This window comes from Neomonachus schauinslandi, chromosome 5 (assembly GCF_002201575.2).
Source record: "Neomonachus schauinslandi chromosome 5, ASM220157v2, whole genome shotgun sequence".
Lineage (NCBI taxonomy): Eukaryota > Metazoa > Chordata > Mammalia > Carnivora > Phocidae > Neomonachus > Neomonachus schauinslandi.
In genome coordinates, this window is record NC_058407.1 from 149,475,447 (window position 1) to 149,498,029 (window position 22,583).

General features: G+C 47.6%; 1 protein-coding gene across 3 annotated transcripts in view; it reads right to left on the reverse strand.

Moving 5' to 3' along the window:
- The window catches only part of MYH11 (myosin heavy chain 11), a 115,191-nt gene that overhangs the window by 84,940 nt on the left and 7,668 nt on the right, over nucleotides 1-22,583 (reverse strand). For all 3 annotated transcript variants that reach the window (XM_021698304.2, XM_044915630.1, XM_044915631.1), the window contains exons 2-3: nucleotides 13,162-13,523; nucleotides 3,665-3,821 (exon numbers count right to left, since the gene is read on the reverse strand). In XM_021698304.2, coding sequence (XP_021553979.1) covers nucleotides 3,665-3,821; nucleotides 13,162-13,506 — 502 coding nt within the window. In that variant the 5' untranslated portion in view covers nucleotides 13,507-13,523. The remainder of the gene's footprint in view (nucleotides 1-3,664; nucleotides 3,822-13,161; nucleotides 13,524-22,583) is intronic.

Below are 22,583 nucleotides of genomic sequence, written 5' to 3' on the forward strand. Positions count from 1 at the left end.
TTGGTTTAGAGGTTGGCATGTGACCAAAGGTTTAGCCAATGAGACATAATTACAAACAATTACTAACATTCCAGCCCTCTGCCAACCACTGGTTTAGAGGTTGGCATGTGACCAAAGGTTTAGCCAATGAGACATAATTACAAACAATTACTACCGTCCCAGTCCTCTGTCAACCATTGGTTTAGAGGTTGGCATGTAACCAGGTTTTAGCCAATGAGACATAAGGGGATGCCTGCTGAGGAGTTTCTGGAAAAGGTTTTTCTCCCTGATAAAAAAGAGACATAGGAAAAGAACCTAACATCCCACTTCCTTCAGGCTTTTGGACATGATAGCATGAGGACATGACGTCTGGAGCTATGGCTGCCATCTTGTGACCATGAGGAAGAAGCCAAGAAAACCCCAAAGAGGTCTGTTTTTGAGCTGCTGAATTAACTAACCCTGAAATCACCAACCTGCACTTCTTGTTATGTGAAATAATAAACTCCTATTGTTTAAGCCACTTTAATTGCTATATGGTATGCTATATTTTTGTGCAACTAAAAGCAACCCAAACGACATGAATACTATAACTTTGTGATGTTCAGCTTCCTTAAGAAGGTGTGTGAACCATCACTGTAAACTTCTCCATCAAGGGAGACCACAAAGAATTTTTTTTTTTTTATAAACAAAGACACATATCTAACTCCAGGAGCCATCCTTCACAACCTGAGATTTCATCTCCATTGCCCTTTCTATAAGGCTCCATCTGCTGGTCTTTGAAGGTAATGGCAGTCCCATGTCTGCAATGATCCAGCTTGGGTCATACCCGTGGGGTTTGGGTAATTCTGTCAGTAACTTGGGGCCACTTCTACTGAGCCCTTCTAGGCTGGACACACCTGGATCCCTGCCCTCAGGCATTTCCAGAACTGAGTTCTCAATTCCTGACTCAGGACACTCTTGGAGGTAGCTATTTCAGAGTTTGCAAAGTCAAACACAAGGGCCAGGCTGTTAACACAAACGAGTGCCCCAGGCCAGGTAAGGACTGGGGAACTGGAAAACTCATGCCCCTATAAAAATACATACAGTTTTTATGTATAATTTCCCAATTGTTAAAAGTTGACAACTACTTCAAGTATCCTTAAAACTGTGTGGCCCAAACCAAACTTATCTGAAGGCTGGATGCAGCCTACCAGCTGCTGGTTCATAACCTTAGGACTAGTCCCACACCTCATAGTCACATAAAATTATATACAGCTTTAGGACTGCCAAGTCCTTTTCCGTTGCCCTCTCCCAAGTGTAAGGACGGGAGAACTCCTGTGTCTCAAGACCAGATCCATTTACAGGAAAGAAAATCCTCTCACCCTTCCCCAAAGATCAGTGACACTGTGATGGGTACTGCTCTTTTTACAATGCACCCAAAACACATGAGGAGGAAAGCAAGCGTTCAACTGTTTTGAGGCAAAGGGATTTCCTGAGAGAGGACCAAGGCAGTTGAACAGGTGAAGCTTACAACTTAGAGATGCCCCAATTTCTTTTTCTTGTCTTATTACACTGGTTAAAACTTCTAGTACAATGTTCATTAGGGGTGGTGAGAGCGGACATCCTTACCTTGTTACCCATCTTATGGGGCAAGCTTTCAAACTGTCACTATTAAGTATGATGTTAAATGTAGGGTTTTTTTGTAGATGCCTTGTATCAGTTGATGAAATTCCCTCCTTCTCCTAGTTTTCTGAGCGATTTTATCATGAACAGATTTTGAATTTTGTCAAACGCTTTTTCTGTATCCATTGATATGATCGTGTGGTTTTTCTTCTTTAGGCTATTATATTGACTGATTTTTGAATCTTGAACCAGCCTTGCATTCCTGGGAGAAGCCCCACTTGGTCATGGCCTGGGTTTCCAGGCCCTTTGAGAGACTTGGTTGTCTCTGTCATAAAGTGTAGGCAATAACACTGACCCTATCTCACAGAACTGTGCTGATGATTAAAAAAAAGAAAACGTGTGTTCTTGTGAAAGGAGGTATGTGCTGTGACCCAAAGTGCTATTCAGGTAGAGGCCGAGAAGAGGCCCTGCCAAGGCAAATTTCTATTGTTCAAGCTTCTGGCACACCAGGCACCACACTGAGCACAGGACATACCCTAATTCCATATACCACAAAGCACGGCGAAGTGATTTTAGGTGCCACTAAGATTAATGGTTTCAATTTTAATAGTTGTATATTCTCTTCAATGTGCATTAGAAAAAAACATAACAGAGGTGCCTGGGTGGCTCAGTCGGTTAAGTGACTGACTCTTGATTTCAACTCAGGTCATGATCTCAGGGTCGTGGGGTTGAGCCCTGCATCGGTCTCCACGCTCTGCACAGAGTCTCCTTGTCCCTCTCCCTCTGTTCCTCTCTCCACTCACTCGCTCTCTCCCCTCCCCCCCTCTCTCAAATAAATAAATAAATAAATAAAATCTCTAAAAAAAAAAAGAAACAAACATAGCTGGCGTAAGTAACATCTGGTTTCGTGCATGATGATGATAATCGTTTACACTTCATGAGTTTTGACCAAGTATCAGACACTGTTCTGAGCACTATGCAATCGTACATTTAATCTTCACATCAGCCCTACGGGTAGGTCACAGTTATTATAATCCTCTCTTGCAGATGAGGAAGCAGAGCACAGAGAGGCTAAGTAGCTTGCTCAAGGTCACACAGCTGGTGAGTGGCAGAGCTGGGATTTAAACACAGGCACCCCTGTTCTAGAATCCATGCTCTTAGCTAATCTAGTATACTGCTCTTTTTTATTCAGTCTGAACTAGATTGCGGGGGAGAGAGCTCATGAGAAAAATATCAAGTAAGTAATATAAGGACATCAATTTTATGAAGTTTAAAAGCAGGCAAAACTGATGGTGACAGAAGTCAGAATAGCAGTTACTTCTGGGGGGTATAGAGGAGGTATTGACTGGGAAGAGGCATGAGGGAACTTTCTGGAAATATTTCACATCTTGGTCTGAGTGGTGGCTCTATGACTGCAGACATATGCCAAAGTTAATTTTAGGCTGGACACTAAGTTTGTGCACTTTACCCCCTCTACTATATGTATATTTTACCTCAATTAAAAGTTCATTAATGATAGTAATAACAACACTAATAATAGTAATACACAAACATGGAGGGCATATGCAAAGGTCTTGAGTTTGGACAAGGCTGCATGAGAATCTCCACAAGCTGCAAGGTGGACCCTATCACTCCCTTTTTACAGATGGGGAAACTGAGGCTGGAGAGGAGAAGACCTCTCACACCACCCCCAGGGCTGAAAACGCAGAGCTGGCAGGTTGGGCCCCAGGGCTGACGGCCACACCCTTCCCTCGGGAGGTGGGGAGGGCACCGCACTATCCTGCAGATGGCAGGCCGGGCCCGGAGGCAGCAGAGAGGCTGGGCGGCCCATGCCCGTATTTTCCCAAGCCGTCTGCGCTCCCCACCCCCACCCTCCCAGCCGCAAGCCCAGATGTTCGGCTGGCTTTTTCCCTTTTTCAGGCACAAGGCTCCTGGGCCCCAGCGCCGCCTGCCAAACTCCGCATTCTTGGCGAGGACTGCAGGCCGGCGGGGGGCAGGAGGGGCCCAGACAGAACGGGCGCTCCCGGAGGCGGCGGGAGCAGCAACCCCGCGCAGCACCCTGGCCACCCCGCAGGCGGCTCACCTTGCAGCATGCTCCGGTAGGCCGTGTCGGCGATGGCGTAGATGTGGGGCGGCATCTCGTGCCTCTTCTTGCCCTTGTACATGTCCACGATCTTCTCCGAGTAGATGGGCAGTTGCTTGTAGGGGTTGATCACCACACAGAAGAGGCCAGAGTACGTCTGCCAAAGAGAGAAGCCAAGCTTACTTGCCGCATGCAGCCTTGAGGAGAGCTCGGACGTCTGGTTCCCCCGGGGTCCGGGCCCAGCAACGCCCATCACCGCCTGCATTTAAACACGTACTGAGCACCTCTGGGTGCATTTTTTTCACTACATCCTCACGGCAAAACTGTTAGATGCATTCATATGGCCATTTTAGAGATGGGGAAACTGAGGCTCAGAGTCCTGATGGGAACACTGGGGCATCGCGGATAGGCTGGGTATGGGGGAAGAGGAGGAAACCCCTGGGTTTCTGGGCCACCTATGTTCTCTCTTAGAGCTGTGTGCTTTCTGACAGTCGGGGTTCAGACCCCAGCCCCTCTCTTGGACGCCGCCACTCACCTCCCTGAGCCTCTGTCTACTGGGTACTTACTGTGCACCTGGCACTGAGCTCTAAGCCCTTCACGGGCATCTCTTCACTGAATCCTCTTATCTACCCTGTGACCGTCACACTGTGATTTCCCTGCTTCCATGTGAGGTCGTCACTGGCTCACACAGCTAGCTGGCTCAGTTGGCTAAATGCCCCCGGGGCAGGGCATGATCTCGGGGTCCTGGGATCGAGCCCGGCATCACATCGGGCTCCCTGCTCAGGGGGGAGTCTGCTTCTCCCTCGCCTCTGCCCCTCCCCCTGCTCTCTCTCTCTCTCTCTCCCTCTCTCCCTCTCTCTCTCAAATACATACATACATACATACATACATAAAATCTTAAAAAAAAACATCTTCCGGAACTAGATAGTGTTGCTGATTGTACACCGCTGTGGATGTGCTAAAGGCCATCGAATTGTGCCCTTGGAACTGGCTCAGATGGTGAATTCTAGGTTATATGGATTTTACCACAATTAAAAAAAAAAAAGTTGGGGGCGCCTGGGTGGCTCAGTTGGTTAAGCGACTGCCTTCGGCTCAGGTCATGATCCTGGAGTCCCTGGATTGAGTCCCGCATCGGGCTCCCTGCTCGGCAGGGAGTCTGCTTCTCCCTCTGACCCTCCTCCCTCTCATGCTCTCTGTCTCTCATTCTCTCTCTCTCAAAAAAATAAAAATAAATAAAAAAAAAAGTTGTCCTGCTCCCACCAAGGGCATAGAAGCATCTAGAAATAATCAGACCAGGGAAAGGGCGTGGGGGCGCTCGGCAAACCCCACCATGAGCACACATTCGAGGCACTCTCCTTGCTCCGGCTGTCTTTTCCTAGACGTTGGCTGTTCCCTGGGCTGAGGTCACAGCTCAGGGGACAGGCTCCATCCTGTCCCACAGGGATTGCTTTTCCCAAACAATAGCATCAGTACTGCCTGCAGCTCTAATAGGCCACGAAGCAGGCCCTCCCTCCAATCCCCCTAGAAGGGACGAAAGGAAGAGCAGATGGCCCATCTCTGGGTGACACTCAGGGGGCAAAGTAAACACCAGAGAGGTTAAGCAACTTGACCAAAGTCACAAAGCAAGACCTTAGCGGCACCAAGCCCAGCTCGGCCCACTGCCAAGCCTAAGCACCGCCCATGAGGCTGTCCTAACTCTGCCCGACCTACAGAAAGAAAAACAATGCATCATTTGTTCATTCAGTCCCTCATTCATTCAGTGTGTATGTCCCAGACACCGTGCAAGGCTCTGGGGTTAAAGAAAACAAAGAGCACAACGTCCTGCCCGCAAAGGGATTTCAGCCATGCCTGCGGCTGATTGGAGGAGGAGCGTCTCCCCCAGGGCTCAGTCTGCTAAGGGACAATGGTGTGTGATGGGCCTGGGTGAGAGGGGGACAGGATTCTTCAAAAGGGACAGGATTGGCGGGGGGAGGAGGGAATAATCTCCCTCTGGTGGGAGGGAATAATCTAACCTCTCTGGTGTTTACTTTGCCCCCTGAGTGTCACCCAGAGATGGGCCATCTGCTCTTCCTTTCGTCCCTTCTAGGGGGATTGGAGGGAGGGCCTGCTTCGTGGCCTATTAGCATTTCCCTAAAAAGGCAGGAATGAGGTCAACACAGACCATCAGCCATTTGTTGAGCACCTACTGTATAACAGGTCTGTGCTAGATGCTGGAGATAAATAAATCAGTGGTGGCCCCCTGCCCTCCAAGAACCCACAGATCAGAGAGGGGACAAGGACATTTAAAAATAATGTCCCTAGGCCCAGGAAGCAGCCCAGGGAATGAAGGGGAGCAAGGAAGAGAGGGCCCTAATCCACACTGGGGGGCGGTCAGGGAAACTGCCAGTGGGGAGGTACGCCCTGCCCTGAATCCTAACAGACAAGGAGGTGTTAGCCTGCTCAGGAGGTCGCAAAGGCACGGAAGGCAGCAGGGCGAGTACACGCATGCGGGTGAACGGCAAGCAGTTTGGTATGTCTGGATCATAAAGGAGGAGACAAGCAAGGATGAAGGAGGAGGCTCCTGCAGAGGCAGGCAGGGGCCAGGACCCGCACTCGGCCTGATGGGTCCACTGTCGGCCCGGATGCCCCCCTCCCCCATCTGATCGTCCAGCCCCCTCGTGCTGCGCTGGAGCACCCTCTTCCTCCTCTCCAGTCCGTACATAGGCCTTGGCATACAGCAGGTGCTCACTATGTGCTTGCCCAATGAATGCCTGAGGGGTATGTTAATTACAAAGATTCCCTGGAACAGGGGCCGCAATGCCTTCCTCTCTGTGACCTGGGGCTTGGCACTGGGCTGGCACACGGTAGGTGCTCAGGAGAGGTTTGCTGACCTTGTGACCAAGGGCAGGGGCTCTGTGTCCCGTTCATCTGTGTCCTGGTCCCTAGCATGGGGCCTCCCATAGAGTAAGTGCCCAGATAACGATCAGTCGTTTGAATGGTCAGCCAAGTCCTACCTCTTCTTCAGGTCCTAACTCCACTTCCAGATGCCCCTGGGCTGTGCCCCCTGCCAACAGCCAGGCCCTTGTTAGAATGTGGGTGTCATTTACAGCCCAAACCACCCTCTCACCAAGCCCTTGACCTGGAGGCAGTAAAGGGCAGTGGTTTAGGGTACAGAATCGAGTACTGCAGACTTGGTGTGAACCCCCATTCTGCTACTTCCTGGCTGTGTGACCCTGGGCAAGTCTCTTAACCTCTCTGAGCCTGTTTTCCTCAGCTGCAAAACAAAGATGTGTAACAGTAGATCCTTCACAGGCTTGCTGTAAGAGAATGCTCGTGAAGCATTTAACAGAGTGCGTGGTATACGGGAGGTGCTCGATAAATGTTGGGTGACTATACCCTGCTCCCTTTACTTCATGATGACAGAAACCTTGCCAGCTTGGAACCTTCTATGTCTCCCCTCCATCTTCCCAGAGCCATTTCCATCTCTTCTTCCAGGGCTCATCCTAAATGACACCTCCTGGACTGCAAGCTGCCCACCCCCTCCCTGGTATTGCCAGCCCAGCACACAGCCGCACAAGGCAGACACTCAGTAAATGCTTGCTGAATCCAATGAATAGGAGAAGTATCACTTTGCTCCTGTCTGCCTCGGACAGCTCCTGGTGCAAAGCCCCCAAGCAAGCCCTTACTTAACCCAAGCTTCCAGGCAGATCTGAATCTCCGCTCAGTTCAGCCCATCTTTCTGAGGCACAACAACCCGAGAGGAAGAGCTGGGTCGGCAGGAGCACACCCCACGCAGGGTGGCTGGGCTTCAGAATCTGCAGGCTTTAGGTCTGCTGTTTAACCTCGGTTCATTTCACCAGACCCAGTCCCCACACTGCAGTTGGTGGTGTTTCTGCCCCCCTGTCCCCCACACAAGCCCCTCTCCAGCCGGTCAAGTTCAGAGGTTTCAATATCCCCGCCTGCTGTGTCCCAGCCAACATCTCAGGGCCCCATGCCATCAGCAGGTCCCAGCCACAGGCCCAGGGTTTCCCTCTTGTGACCGTATTAGGAAGTGACTCTAGCTTTTCCCTGACACTTTATATGGTCAGCCACAGAGCCCTGAGCAGGAGACTGCTCCCACGGCCTCCTCCTCTGGCAGAAACAAGAACCAGGAGGGGAAGGTGGAAGAAATGCAGGCTTTAAGTCACACGGCCCAGGGCAGAACCTTAGCTTGGCCCTCCTCCATCACCTGCGGGATTTGTGTGAGTGGCCAAAGCCTGGAGCCTCTTCTTCCCCATCTATAAAATGATGGCGTGGGGGGCACCTGGGTGGCTCAGGTGGGTAAGCATCTGCCTTCAGCTCAGGTCATGATCCCAGGGTCCTGGGATTGAGCCCGGCATCGGGCTTCCTGCTCATCGGAGAGTCTGCCTCTCCCTCTCCGTCTGCCCCTCACCCCCGGCTCGTGCTCGCTCTCTCTCTCTCTCGCTTTACTCTCTCTCTCTCAAATAAATAAAATCTTTTTTAAAAAAAGAGTACATTTATACATATACATACATGCATACATATACAAATTTGCACATATTTGCCTGTATAGGTATAAAATATTTCTGGAAGCCTATGTAAGAAACATCCTCGAGGTTTCTCTAGGGAAGGGAACTGGAAGACGAGGAATGGGGATGAAAGGGAAAATTGTGAATATCCTGATATACTGTTTAATATTTGCCTATATTACGTATTCAAAATAACATTTTAGGGCGCCTGGGTGGCTCAGTTGGTTAAGTGACTGCCTTCGGCTCAGGTCATGATCCTGGAGTCCTGGGATCGAGTCCCACATCGGGCTCCCTGCTCGGCGGGGAGTCTGCTTCTCCCTCTGACCCTCCCCCATCTCATGTACTCCCTCTTTCTCATTCTCTCTCTCTCAAATAAAAATAAATAAAATCTTTAAAAATAAATAAATAAAAAATAACATTTTAAATCTGGCCAAATAGTTTTTTTTTTTTTAAGATTTATTTATTTATTTATTTGAGAGAGTGAGAGAGAGAGCACAAGCGGGGTGAGGGCAGAGGGAGACGCAGACTCCCTGCTGAGCAGGGAGCCTGATATGGGGCTTGATCCTGAGACTCCGGAATCATGACCTGAGCCAAAGGCCGATGCTTAACTGACTGAAGCACCCAGGTGCCCCATGGCCAGATAGATAGTTAACAATAAACATAAGAAGAAGCCACAAGACATGACGTATGCTTTTTATCTTTAAATATTTTCTTGTGGTCTTTGCACAGATAGCCTTGTGTTATTAGAAAGCTTCTTTGAAGCAATAACCATTTGAAAGATCTAAACAGTGGGGTCACAGGGCTCAGTAACGGGGAGCTTCCCTCTGTGTTTTCTTTCTACCTTCTGAGACCCGGGGCAGTTATTGTATTTTTTTTCCACCCTCCAGGACCCTCAGGCACTCAGGAGGCCTCTGATCATAGCCTGCTCTCAGCATCCCGGGGCAGATACTCCTTCAGGTCCCTGGGCCAAGGGCCCAGGATGAAAACAACATCACTGCTCGAGTTTGGAAGGAAGGCCTCTCCTTAGCCCGCTGGTCTTCCCAGAACAGTGAAACCAGAACCAGGAAAATATCCTTTGGGGCTCGCAGGTAGGGAATTTGGGCCGGGAATGGGAGAGTCCATCCACCTTGGCTCTGGATCATGTTCCCAAACCCAGGGCCTTGGCACAGGAGTGGAAAGTCCCACTGTTGACAGGGATCAAGCAGGTTAGAGATGAGTGAAGTGGGCCAGGTATGAAGAAAAAGTAGGTGTAGTGATCAACAAGCAACAATACTCAGCCCCAGGATCTGGGAGACAACAGGGGTAGTCAATCCCTCCAGCCCTGGAGGCAGACAAACCTTGCCTGGGTCCCAGCTCTGCCCACTTCCAGCAATAGGACTGAGCACAGCTGAGCCTCAGTGCCCTGGTCTCTGAAATGGGGTAATAGCCTCTGTTCATAGAACCGTTGGAAGGATTACATGAGTAGCAGCTCAAAGCAGTCGACCCGGGGCCAGCCTTCCCGGGTTCAAGACCCAGCTATTTCTCATCAAGTTGTGTAAGTTTCCTAAGCCCCAGTTTATCTGCAAACATGAGACTACAAAATAGTGTATAAAGAAAAGAACAGTAGTCGCCATAACAGTATCTTGGTATGAACGCGTAACACGGTGAATTTTAAATGAACAGCAGCTACCATCACTATTGTGGGGGTAACGAGGCTCCTTTGAGGGTCTAATGAAAGCGGAGACCCCTGCCCAGAAAAAAATGTACATATGCCCAAACGTGTCCTTAAATCCCTGGAGGCTGACAAACTCCTTAGTGCCCATTTACGGGAACGGAGTATGGAACACGTTTTAGGGAGAAAAAAAAAATTTTTTTTTTGTAAGAACACTCAACACAACTGTGGTCCACCCTCTTGACCAATTTTTAAGTGTACCATACAGCATTGTTAACTTCAGCCACAGTTCTCTAGAACATACTCATCTGCAGGACTGAAACTCTGTACCTGTTGGAGAACACCTTCCCATTTCCCTCTCCCCGAGCCAGCCACCCTTCCACGCTCTGATTCTGAGCCTGACGATTTTCAATGCCTCCTGTGGGTGGAACCCGGATTGTTCATCCTTCTATGACTGCCTTATTTCACTCAGTATCATGTCCCCCGGCTTTAGCCATGTGGTCACCAATAGCAGGATTTCCTCTCTTAAGCCTGAAATGATGGACATACCACATCTTCTCCATCCGTTCATCATCTTAGAATCTAGGTCCTTTATTCGCATCTGGCTCAAGTGTGTCTTATCTCCCTCCCCTTCATTAGAAAGCAGCCTCAGGGCAAGGGCTGGGCGTTGTAACTCTCAGCATCCCCCAGAGATGGAAGCAGGAGAGCCTAGAGCATTCTACCGGACAGGCCAGAGTCTGACCCGGGTCCCTTCCCAGGCAAGTCACGTCAGCTCTCTCTCGGACAGGTCACGTGCGGGGTGGGAGGTCAGCTTTGCTCTCACCGGTGATGGAAAGGACAAAACGGGCCGGGAAGGACTTAGGACAGTATCCACTACAGGCAAGGCTCACACTTTATTGAGCTTCCTCTGCCTGAACCTCTTGTCCCATCCCCCAGCCAAAGAGTAAGCAAAGAGCCAACTGCTGAGTGGTCGTGCTAAGCTCCCGGCAGAGAGAACCCAGAGTCCAGAAGGGCAGATGTGTGGACGAGGACTCAGAGTCACATGCGTGTGCCATGAACAGGTAAGGAAAGAACCTGCATCTTGAGGATAAGGACACAGGACCCAATGGCTTCCATAGACTCTTCTAGAACCAAGAGGACAAGGGTCTTCATCTGAGGTGTACTTTGCAGAATGGAGGGGAAAGTCCTCTTCATTATCAAAGGCGAAGTCGGGCACCCTGGCTACCTCGGCATCACCTGCCCCCCACCTGTGCCTCTTGCTGTCCCGTGCTTTGCTCCCCCTCCCCCACCTCCTTCTTTATCTCCTCCATCATGGACAACGGCTTCTATTTAAGTGATTAAACTGACCAGAAAGGAACAGTTAGGAGTAGGCATGCGGTCACAAGGCTGAAAGGCTTTTCATCTAATCTGTCCAGAGAAGCATAGCAGGAATTTGAAACTTTGATTCATTTTTTAATCTGCTGTCAGATTAAATATTCTGGGTCTTGGGACCTTCATAAGCCCTTCTTCTTCTTTTTTTTTTTTTTCTGATTTGTATTTTGGGCTCAAATGCTATGTCAGAGGACAGCAGGTGAGATTTATACACAGGCCCGTCCTTAACCTCTCCGAGGGAGAGGACACATCTGAGGTGGGAGGCCCGGAAGAGTTCCATCCCCCACCCCCAGCTCCCTGAAGGCTGGCCTCCTTAGAATTGCCCATCCTGTACCAACAGCTCCAAGTTGATAATATTTCCATACAAGGAGTGGCTCGGACAAAGGAGACTTTCCCTGAAGAGTTAGGGAAGTTAAGGATAGGCTTTAGCACTCTGAGATCAGCTTGCTCACCTGTAAAATGGTACAAGCATACTTATTCCGTGGGCGTTGTGTTGATTAAATGAGATAAGATATGTCAAGGCACACAACAGGGGTGAGAGGAGGTATTTGATAATTCCAGGTTGCTCCTCTGTTCCCTCTTGGCTCTTAAAAAAAGCTACCGTTGGGATGCTGGGTGGCTCAGTCGGTTAAGCGTCTGCCTTCGGCTCAGGTCATGATCCCAGGGTCCTGGGATCGAGCCCCGCACTGGGCTCCTTGCTCAGCGGGGAGCCTGCCGTTCCCCCTGCTTGTGTGCTCTCTCTCTCTCTCTCTCTCTCTGGCAAATAAATAAATAAAATCTTTAAAAAGAAAAAAAAAAGCTACTGTTAGCCCCTCTGAACTATCCATATGGAGAATGGATAATCAGTTATGACACATCTATGGGATAGATTACAATAGCTCCCAAGAAGATACTTTTGGGGTTATAATGGAAATGTGCGAATGCTCAGCATTGACTCACAGATGGAAAAAAAGAGCGAGCAGGCTAACCTATGTGTGCAGGCTTGTAAATACATAAACACGTACCATTCTCACCAAGCAAGAGCTCAAGAATGCACCGTTTTATCAGCTGTTACCTCTGGGGGAGGAATGATTTTTTGCCTTTGCTGTGCTTTCCTGAATTTGCCAAATCTTCTGTAATAAACGTGACTTATTTTCCTAATTAGGAAAAAAAATCTGCAGAGCACTTTTATAGAGGACAAGTCTTTTTTTGTTTTTTGGTGTGTTTTTTTTGTAATTTTCACGTGGCAACATGGAAGGGGAGAGCCAGAGGGCTTAATGATGGAAGGGGAGGACCGTTTTCACAAGTTTGCAAAGGATCCGAGAAAAAAGGGCCGTAACAACGACATAACCAGTGGTAACAGCGAGCATCCTGAGAGCTGACCATGTGGCCAGAGGTGTGCCAAGTGCTTTCTTTTGAGAGTAACCCACTCTGTGAGGTTGGTGTTAATCTCTTGCTCATTTCACAGAGAAGGAAATGAAATTTCAGAGAAATTAGGTAATTCACCCAAAGGACTAGCACACCCTTTCTGAGAGGCAAATAGAGAAAGGCTGAACTGCAGGACCCCCTGCCCAGCAGCTTGATACCAGGGGGTCACCTGTGTCCCTCTTGCTCTGGGAGTTGGTCCGAACCCACAAGGAACCTGCGCACCCCGAGTCACATCATCCCCCCACGACTTCAGTGAAGTCTGCTGAGCATCTGCCAGGCACCTTGGTGCTCTGCATAGGCGATCACATAGCATCTTTACACCTCCTTTATGTGGGGGAGGGTGGTTATTCCCATTTCACAAATAGGAACACTGAGGCTTCAGTAGGTCAAAGAGTTTGTTCGATGTCACAGAACTAGGTGTGAACCCAAGGCAATGATTCTACCTCACCATGTGACCCGCCCCCTCAACCTGTATCCCAAACACATCTCAAAAGCTCTTCCTTCCCTCAGGGGTGGAGGAGGCTTGGAAGAAGTGACGGACTGTTCCCCCAGATACTCACGTAGATGAGTCCTGAGAAGTATCTCTCCCTCAGGTTATGTAGCACAGAGGCTTCGTTGAGGCACGTCAGCTCCGCCATGTCTTCCACCTTGGAGAATTTGGGTGGGTTCATCTTCTGGATGTCATCTTTGCCAACCGTGACCTTCTTGCCATTCTCCACCAGCTCGACAATCACCTCATCCCCTTTTTCCTCCTTGATGCTGGCTGCCTCAAAGCCTTGCTTCTCCGAAGGGACCCAAACCAGCTTCTTGGCAGCCCAGTCAGCCTGGGCCACCGGGCTGTTGACGAAGTTTTTGTCCACAAAAAGGAACTTCTCATCGTCACTGAGCTGGCCCTTCTGTGCCATGGTGCCTGGTTGGTTCCCTGTGGAAAAAAGGGACAGCATCAGAATCCAGCCAGAACTGAGTCCTAAAGACAGACGAATCCCTCACCTACCATGCCTAGGAACGCCATCTGCAGAAACATTCCACAAAGTGCGAGGATATTCCCTGCAGTATTGTTTACATGGTCAAAGAATGGAAACAATCCAAAGCCCCTCAGAAAAGGATCTGCATTCATTGCCTATGTTCCACCATCATGGTGCTGGAGACGTAAACCATGGTTTTTTGATACAACGAAATGCTATCCAGGGGTTACGAAGCAAGAGTAAGATCTACATGTGTTGACATAGGAAGATAGCCAAGGCTTACTGTTTATTGTAAAAATAAAAGAGGAGCGTTCTTCAAATAGTTAAACATAGAGTTATCATGTGATCCAACAATTCCACTCCTAGGCACAAACCCAAGAGAAATGAAAATACACATCCCCACAAAAACTTGCAGCGAATGTTCACAGAAGCGTTACTCACAATGGCTAAAATGTGGAAGTCACCAAAGCGCCCATGGAACAGATGGAATGAATACATAAAGTGTGGTCTATCCATACAATGGAATATTATTCAGCCCGAAAAAGGAACAAAGTACTGATACACGCTACCACGTGGATGAATCTCAATAAAATTATGCCAAATGAAAGAATCCAGTCACAAAAGGCCACATACTGTATGATCCCATTTACATAAAATGTCCAGAAGAGGCAGATCCACAGAGATTAAAGTAGATTAGTGGTCGCCAGAGGCTGAGGAGTGACAGCTGAGAAAGGTACAGGGCTTCTTTTTGGGAGTAATGGAAATGTTCTAGAATTTATTGTAGCTGTGGATACACAGCTTTGTGAATATGTGAAAACCGTTGAACGGTACGATTTAAATGAGTGAAGCGTATAGTATGTGACTTATAGGTTAAGAAAGTTTAAAAAAAAATAGAGGGGAGAATGTAAACAGTAAGTATAATACCCCATTTTTATTTTAAAATATTTAGAATAATATAGGCAAAAAATTGGAGAAATACTCACTTTTGAGTACACTTATGAGGGGATTTTTACTTCCTTTTTTTTTTTTTTTTTGAGAGAGAGAGAGCGAGCATGAGCGGGGGTGGGGGGAGAGGGAGAGAGAAGAGAGGGAGAGGATACCAAGCAGACTCCCTACTGAGTGCAGAGCCCGAAACAGGGCTCGATCTCATGACCCTGAGATCATGACCTGAGCAGAAATCAAGAGCTGGACGCATAACTGACTGAGCCACCCAGGTGCCCCTAGGGATTTTGACTTTCTATCATTTTGTCCCCCAATTTTTTTAATCGCAGTAAAATATACGTAACAAATTTTGCTATCAACCATTTTTAAGTTTATAATTCAATGGCATTAGGTACATTCATATGCTGTGCAACTGTCACCACCATTCACCTTGAGAACTTTTTATGTCCTACAGAACTGAAACTCTGTCCCCATTAAACACTAACTCCCCACTCCCCTTCCCCCAACCCCTGGCGCCCACAATCTACTTTCTGTCTCTATGAACCTGACTACTCTAAATACCCATACAAGCAGAATCATACCATATTTGTCTTTTTGTGACTACCTTGTTCACTTAGCATCATGTCCTCAAGATTCATTCATGCTGTCAAATGTGTCAGAATCGCCTTCCTCTTCAAGGCTGAATAATATTCCCATTGTATGTATATACCGCATTTTGCTTATCCCTCCATTTGTTGATAGGTACCTGAGTTGTGTCCGTGTTTTAGCTATTGTGAGTAATGCTATTATGAACAGGGATATACTTTCAATTAACTATTTTTATCATATCTGTAGTTTTATAATTTTTGTTAAATTTATGATCAACAAAAATAGTTATTTATTTTTTTATAAAGACCTTCAAATAGCCAATACACATGAGAAAAAGATGCTCAACCTCACTAGTAAATGAGTTAAAGCAATGAGATATTGATTTTCCCCTATCAGCTTGGATGAGATGAAAACTATTGCTAGGGCGCCTGGGTGGCTCAGATGGTTAAGCGTCTGCCTTCGGCTCAGGTCATGATCCCAGGGTCCTGGGATCGAGTCCCACATCGGGCTCCCGGCTCAGCGGGGAGCCTGCTTCTCCCTCTGACCCTCTCCCCTCTCATGCTGTTTCTCTCTCGCTTGCTCTCTAAAAAATAAATAAAATCTTTAAAAAAAAAAAAAAAAAACTATTGCTAATATCCAGTGTCGTCAAGAGTTGTAGGGAGGAGGCCTCTGCACACACCACACTTATGGACAGAAAACATTAAAATCTATGCAAATGCTTGACCTGCAATTGCATTTCTTTTTTTCTAACATTGTACTTATTTATTTGAGAGATATAGAGATAGAGCACAAGCAGGGGGGAGGGGCACAGGGAGAGGGACAAGCAGACTCCCCAGTGAGCAGGAAGCCTGACCCGACCTGATCCCAGGACCCTGAGATCATGACCTGAGCCAAAGGCAGATGCTTAAATGCAACTGCATTTCTAGGAATTTAGCCTAAGAAAATGGACAAGGGCTAACAGATGCACCACAATGTGGGTTGCAATGCTCTGTGGAACAGCAAATCTGCAATCCCTCAAATGGTCTTCAGTAATGCCTTAACTGGGATATCCATGCATTAGAATGGGGTAATTCCCCTGAATATTCAGGGTGTGGACTTTTCTTTATGCCAGAATTTATCCCTTTTAACATGTTTGTTAAAGGGTCGTTTACATGCCATAAAATTCCCTCGTTTGTAAATGTTCAATCCAATGACTTTTAGCAAATTTACCGAGTTGTGCATCTATCTCTACGATAAAATTTGGAACGTTCCCAACACCCCAGAAGAGTTCCCTTGTGCTGGTCTGCCATCATTCCAACCCCAACCCCTGGCACCCACTAATCTACTCTCTGTCTCTATAGGTTCCTCTTTTCTAGACATTTCGTATAAATGGAATCATACCATAGGTGACCGTTGATCACACACAGATACTTATAATGTATTCCTAAGTTAAAATTACGTATAAATAGAATACTCAGGGAAAAAAATAGACAAATCTCAAAAGCATTGTGCTTAACCAAAGAAGCCAGACCCCAAAGGCTCTATTGTTTCACTGATACGCAAGTCTAGAAAAGGCAAAACCATCATGACAGAAAGCAGATCAGTAGGGGCAGGGAGGGGACCTGACTGCTGAGAGGCACCAAGGAACCTTCACGGTGATGAAATGTTCTAAATTCTGATTATGGTGGTTACACAACTGTACACATTTGTCAAAACCCACGGGGCTGTACACTTAAAAGCCAGTGAATTTTTAAAAAAACTGATGAGTTTTACTGTATGTAGCTTGTACCTCAATAAAGCTGATTGAAATATTTATAACAGAACCTTTCTTGTAATTTTATATGTATGTATATACATTTTTAAAAGTCTAGAAAACTGGGGTGCCTCGCTGGCTCAGTCAGTGAGCATGTAACTCTTGCCCTTGGGGTTGTGAGTTCGAGCCCCATGTTGGGTGTAGAGATGACTTAAAAAAAAAAAGTCTAGGGGCGCCTGGGTGGCTCAGTTGTTAAGCGTCTGCCTTCGGCTCAGGTCATGATCCCAGGGTCCTGGAATCGAGCCCCGCATCGGGCTCCCTGCTCCACGGGAAGCCTGCTTCTCCCTCTCCCACTCCCCCTTCTTGTGTTCCTTCTCTCGCTATGTCTCTCTCTGTCAAATAAATAAATAAATAAAATCTTAAAAAAAAAAAAAGTCTCGAACACTATACACTAAAATATTAAACTATGGTTCTATCTGGTCCAATACAGGTGAGTTTGAACATTGGTAAGAAAGATAACTGTAAGGGGGGCCTGGGTGGCTCAGTCAGTTAAGCATCTGTCTTCAGCTGAGGTCATGATCTCGGGGTCCTGGGACTGAGCCCTGCATCGCATTGGGCTCCCTGCTCAGCAGGGAGTCTGCTTCTCCCTCTCCTTCTGCCCCTCCCCCCACTTGTGCACGTGCTCTCTCTCTCTCTCAAATAAATAAAATCTTAAAAAAAAAGAAAAAGAAAAAGAACTATAAGAATGGAAAGAAGGGGGCACCTGGGTGGCTCAGTTGGCTAAGCATCTGCCTTCAGCTCAGGTCATGATCCTGGAGTCACAGGATCGAGCCCCACATCGAGCTCCCTGCTCAGCGGGGAGTCTGCTTCTCCCTCTGACCCTCCCCCCTCTCGTGCTCTCTCTCTCTCTCTCATTCTCTCTCACTCAAATAAATAAAATCTTTAAAAAAAATGGAAAGAGGAGGATGTTAAACCCATGAGGCATGATGATTAACATAAATTTCAAAGGTCGTCCATGTAAGATGCTGGGCAACCCAGACATTCTCTTGAAAACTGGTCACGATGAGCAGAGAGGAAGCAAAACATTGATGCGGCCTTCCTGATATAAATCGTTCCTCAAGGTCACTAAACAATTGGCAGAGAAAAGTCTTTATGTAAAATTTCAAGTCCTTAAACGTCCTCTCAACATGAGGAGCCCATCTGAGACAGTCTTCGTCCCCCTGTCTAGATGTGTCCACGAGGCAGGTGCTGAGACACCAGGCTCTGATTTGGTCAGCCGGCTCCTCCCACCTGCCCCATGTCTCCCCCCACCCACTGCTGCTATGCCCCCAGGAACTGAGGCGCAGGCTGAGTTAGGATGGATGGCTACCAGGACATACTGTGTGGTTGCTACCCCTACTTCAGCAGAGAAGAATTCACAACTCCTTTGAACTCACCAAGGTAATGCCCACGCTTGGACCCCAAATCCCATGGAGATGGGGTAGCCCCACCTCCCATGAACGGGCAGCCAACTCCTGAGATGCAGACTTTACAAGGCCAAATACAGCCACTTTTCTCTTTCAGGGGTGAAAATAACAGTAAGAAAAGCCAGAAACTGATATGCTCAGAGGGGGAGGTTATTTCTTCCAAGAGTCCTGATCTAGTAGCTCATGGTTTTTTTTATTTTTTTTTTAATTTTATTTATTTATTTTTTTTAGAGATTCTTTTTTTTTTTTCAAAGATTTTATTTATTTATTTGAGAGAGAGAGAGAATGAGAGACAGAGAGCATGAGAGGGAGGAGGGTCAGAGGGAGAAGCAGAGTCCCTGCCGAGCAGGGAGCCCGATGTGGGACTCGATCCCGGGACTCCAGGATCATGACCTGAGCCGAAGGCAGTCGCCTAACCAACTGAGCCACCCAGGCGCCCCGCTCATGGTTTTTTTTTAAGATTTATTTATTTATTTGAGAGAGAGAGAGTGAGCACAAGCAGGGGGAGCAGCAGAAGGAGACGGAGAGAATCGCAAGCAGGCTCCAACTCCCCGCTGAGTACAGAGGCGGACTCAGGGCTTGATTAGACCACGACCTGAGCCAAAATCAAGAGTTGCCCGCTTAACCGACCGTGCCACCCAGGTCCCCCTCTAATAGCGCATTTAAAAAAAAAGATTTTATTTCTTTATTTGAGAGAGAGAACATGAGCAGGGGAAAGGGGCCGAGGGAGAGAGAGAAGCAGGCTCCCCGCTGAGCAAGGAGCCTGACGTGGGGCTCGATCCAACGACCCTGGGATCATGACCTGAGCCGAAGGCAGACACTTAACTGACTGAGTCACCCAGATGCCCCTAATAGCGCATTTTTAAGAAGGTGGAGAAATGAGCAAGTTATTCCCTAAACCTGAATAATCACTTTATCACTCAAAGAAGTGAAATAAGGAACTGCCCACGAACTTGAGTTTAACAACCACATTTCCGGGGCGCCTGGGTGGCTCAGTCATTAAGCGTCTGCCTTCGGCTCAGGTCATGATCCCAGGGTCCTGGGATGGAGCCCCGCATCGGGCTCTCTGCTCCACAGGAAGCCTGCTTCTCCCTCTCCCATTCCCCCTGCTGTGTTCCCTCTCTCGCTGTGTCTCTCTCTGTCAAATAAATAAATAAAATCTTAAAAAAAAAAAAAAACACATTTCCTGCAGTTTTAAACTCTTACGGGTTTTGCGTGGGACATTATCCCAGGAGCATCCCTCTCGCAACCTCACTTTTAACTGTTGTGAAAGAGCACTCCCTCTACTTGGAACAATTTCAGTTAACAAATGTAAAAGAAATGACAAAACTAGAAAGTAGCAATTTTGGAACCCCTAATAAAATAATGGACCCTGACAATGACCATCGGTAATTGCTAAAACCATGAGACCAGTGGCTTGCACACATCCCTGGGCACCAGCCTCCCCTGGGGGGTTGTGAAATCACAGATGGCTTGGTCCGCCCCCAGATCTCCTGAATCAGCAGGGCTGGGATGAGCCCCAGGATCTGCATTTCTAACAAGTTCCCGGGTGATGCTGAGGATGTGGGTCTGGGGTCCACACTTCCGGACCCACGGTGTTAGATGAGAAGTGGATGGAGAGCTTTATCATGCGTGCATCAGGCTGGTGTCACCTAAATGTGCTCATTAACCTTAATATCACAATAAAGAGTCGATCAGATGTCACCCAAATGTGCTCATTAACCTTAATATCACAATAAAGAGTCGATCAGGTGGCAGATGGGGAGCCATGAAAAGTACCACTAACATCAAGGAAATATTCTCCCAGAAAGGAAAAGGGGAGGGGGTGGGGGGGTCAAAGCTGACAAAGCCTCTGGGTCTAACACCCCGGAAATGCAAGGCACAGAGAACACGCTGAACACTGTCATGGGGGTTGGTGGGGAGGATGCAACAAATCCACAGGTGGGAAGGCACAGGACAAATGACTCCATTCCTTTAATAAAGTACAGAAAAAGGAGAGGAACCTATAAGCTAGAAGGGGCCTTGAGACCCAGAGGAAAAATGGGAGGTGAAGACAAATGAAGACCGCCTCCTCCGGTTTGGTCATTACCAAAGGGGAGTGGCAGGTGCCTGGTCGGGGGCGGGGGTTGTCCTAGCGTTCTCTCTACTTGTGCACACATTGGAACATTTTCACAATGAAAAAGTCCAACAGGGACAAGAAAAGACAAACGTGGAGAGGAAGGGAGGAAAAGAACCCCCTCCTCCCCCTAACACACACATACGAGTGCAAATCAGAAATAAGGGCACATTTCACCTTTTTAAAAAGCCACCCCTCGCATGGAAAGCTTTGCAAAATTGAGTGCACCCCAAAACGTGGGAAATGATCAAGAAAATCTTCAACATCAACTCAATAGTCCTTTATATTAGGGAATTTGTTAAATTTCTCGGGGTGACCATGGTACTATAATTTCATCTATTTGGAGTCCTTTCCTGGGTCGCCTGGCTGACTCGGTGGGAGGAGCGTGCGACTCTTGATCTCGGGGTCATGAGTTCAAGCCGCACGTTAGGTGCAGAGAGGACTTTAAATGAATAAACCTTAAAAAAGTATTTAGAGCCCCTTCCTTTCTGAGACAGTGGGAAGCAGTTGTAACAGAACTGACAAGCCTGGGGTTCAGGGGTGGGGTGCCTGCAGATGGGTTACACTGTTCTGTCTGTCATTTGTCCTTAAAAGGAAAAATATTACTGCATAAAATTTGTACGAATCTCGCCTATGCGTAAGCCGTGTCAATACCACACCATCTCCCATTTGGCCTGTACGTCATCCCCAGGGCCAAGTTTTCTGAATACCCACAGTGTTGGTTAATACTCAGACACCCCCCTGGACAGGTGCTGTGCTGAGTGGCTCACATGCAGGACCATCAAGGAACAACAGCACAGCCTTAGGAGTTGCGTGTTACCGTCAGCACCTTCTTACAGATAAGGAAACAGAGGTTCAGAGAGGCGAAGCAATCTGCCTGAGGTCACACAGCAGAGCCGGGTTCTGAGCCCGTGTCTGATTCCAGAACCTGTGCCCCTCTGCCCTCCCCCCGCACGAGCCTGATGGGTTTGTCCCAAGTTCAACGGAGAATTTGCAATAAATGAACTGACCCTTGAAAGTACCTAACACAGTGCCTGGCACATTATCAACATTCCAAATGGGACCCCAATCAAACGAAGGGAACTTCAGCTCCACACCACAGTAAGAAAAGAATCTCACACACACATTTGAACGAAGAAAGGAGACACAAAAAGGATGCACTGTGGGATTCTGTTTATAGGTGGTTCCAAACCAGGCAAAACTATCCCATGGTGATAAACGTCAGACGTCTTGACTGGAAGAGTAGGACCTTCTTAATATCTGTGTGGGTGATGGGGATGCGTTCATTTTGTGACAATTCATTAAGCTCCATACCCACGGAATGGGTACTTTTCCGATACAAAGTATACACTTCAATGAAAAATTGTGGTTTCATTTTTTCTTTTTGATCCTCATGATGAAATACACATAACATAAAATTGACCACATTAACCAGTCAAGTGCACAGCTCAAGAGTGTTAAGTACACTTACGTTAGTGTGTGTAATGCAAAGTGTTTAAAAATACCTAAATATACTCAAGAGGGCCAGGGAAGTGTTTGGTTTGTTCCAAGCAGCGTGACAGCTGTGTGACAGCTAAGTGGGCGCTTTCAGATTGCAATGTTGGTCACAGCTGTCTTAAAAGTCAGAAAACCAGCAAAAATAATACAACAGAAAAATAAAAGGACATAGGAATCTCCATCACCAGGAACCCTGTCTCATCCAGGACTCAGAAGCACAACCAAGATCAAGTGCAGAGAGTCTTGTCTCTAACCAAAAAAGGAGAGAGAGAAGCTGGCTTGCTTCCCACGGCTTTGATGCTTCTGACAGTTATGAAGTACAACATCTGCTTTGGTCAAAGGAAAGAGGAGCCTGGCTTCACCCTTGAATGGCGTTTCCCAGAGTGTGTTCCTTGGAACCCTAATCCCTTGAAATAGTAGGGGTGGGGGTTGGGTGGGATTCAGGGCAGTTGAGATACTCAAAAAAAAAAAAAATTCTGTGGCTAAATCCACTTGAAAAGGGCTACCTTTTCCCACCCCATTCCCTCTCTCCCAAGCTCCCACCCCCCACCTCTGCATGGAGAGACAGAGCATGTATCAGGACATCCAAGACCTTGGCAGGTCCTGAATCCCAAAAGCGATTTTATGTCTTTGGACCCAGGGCTCCCCAAAACATTTGGCCACAGACCTCTTTTCC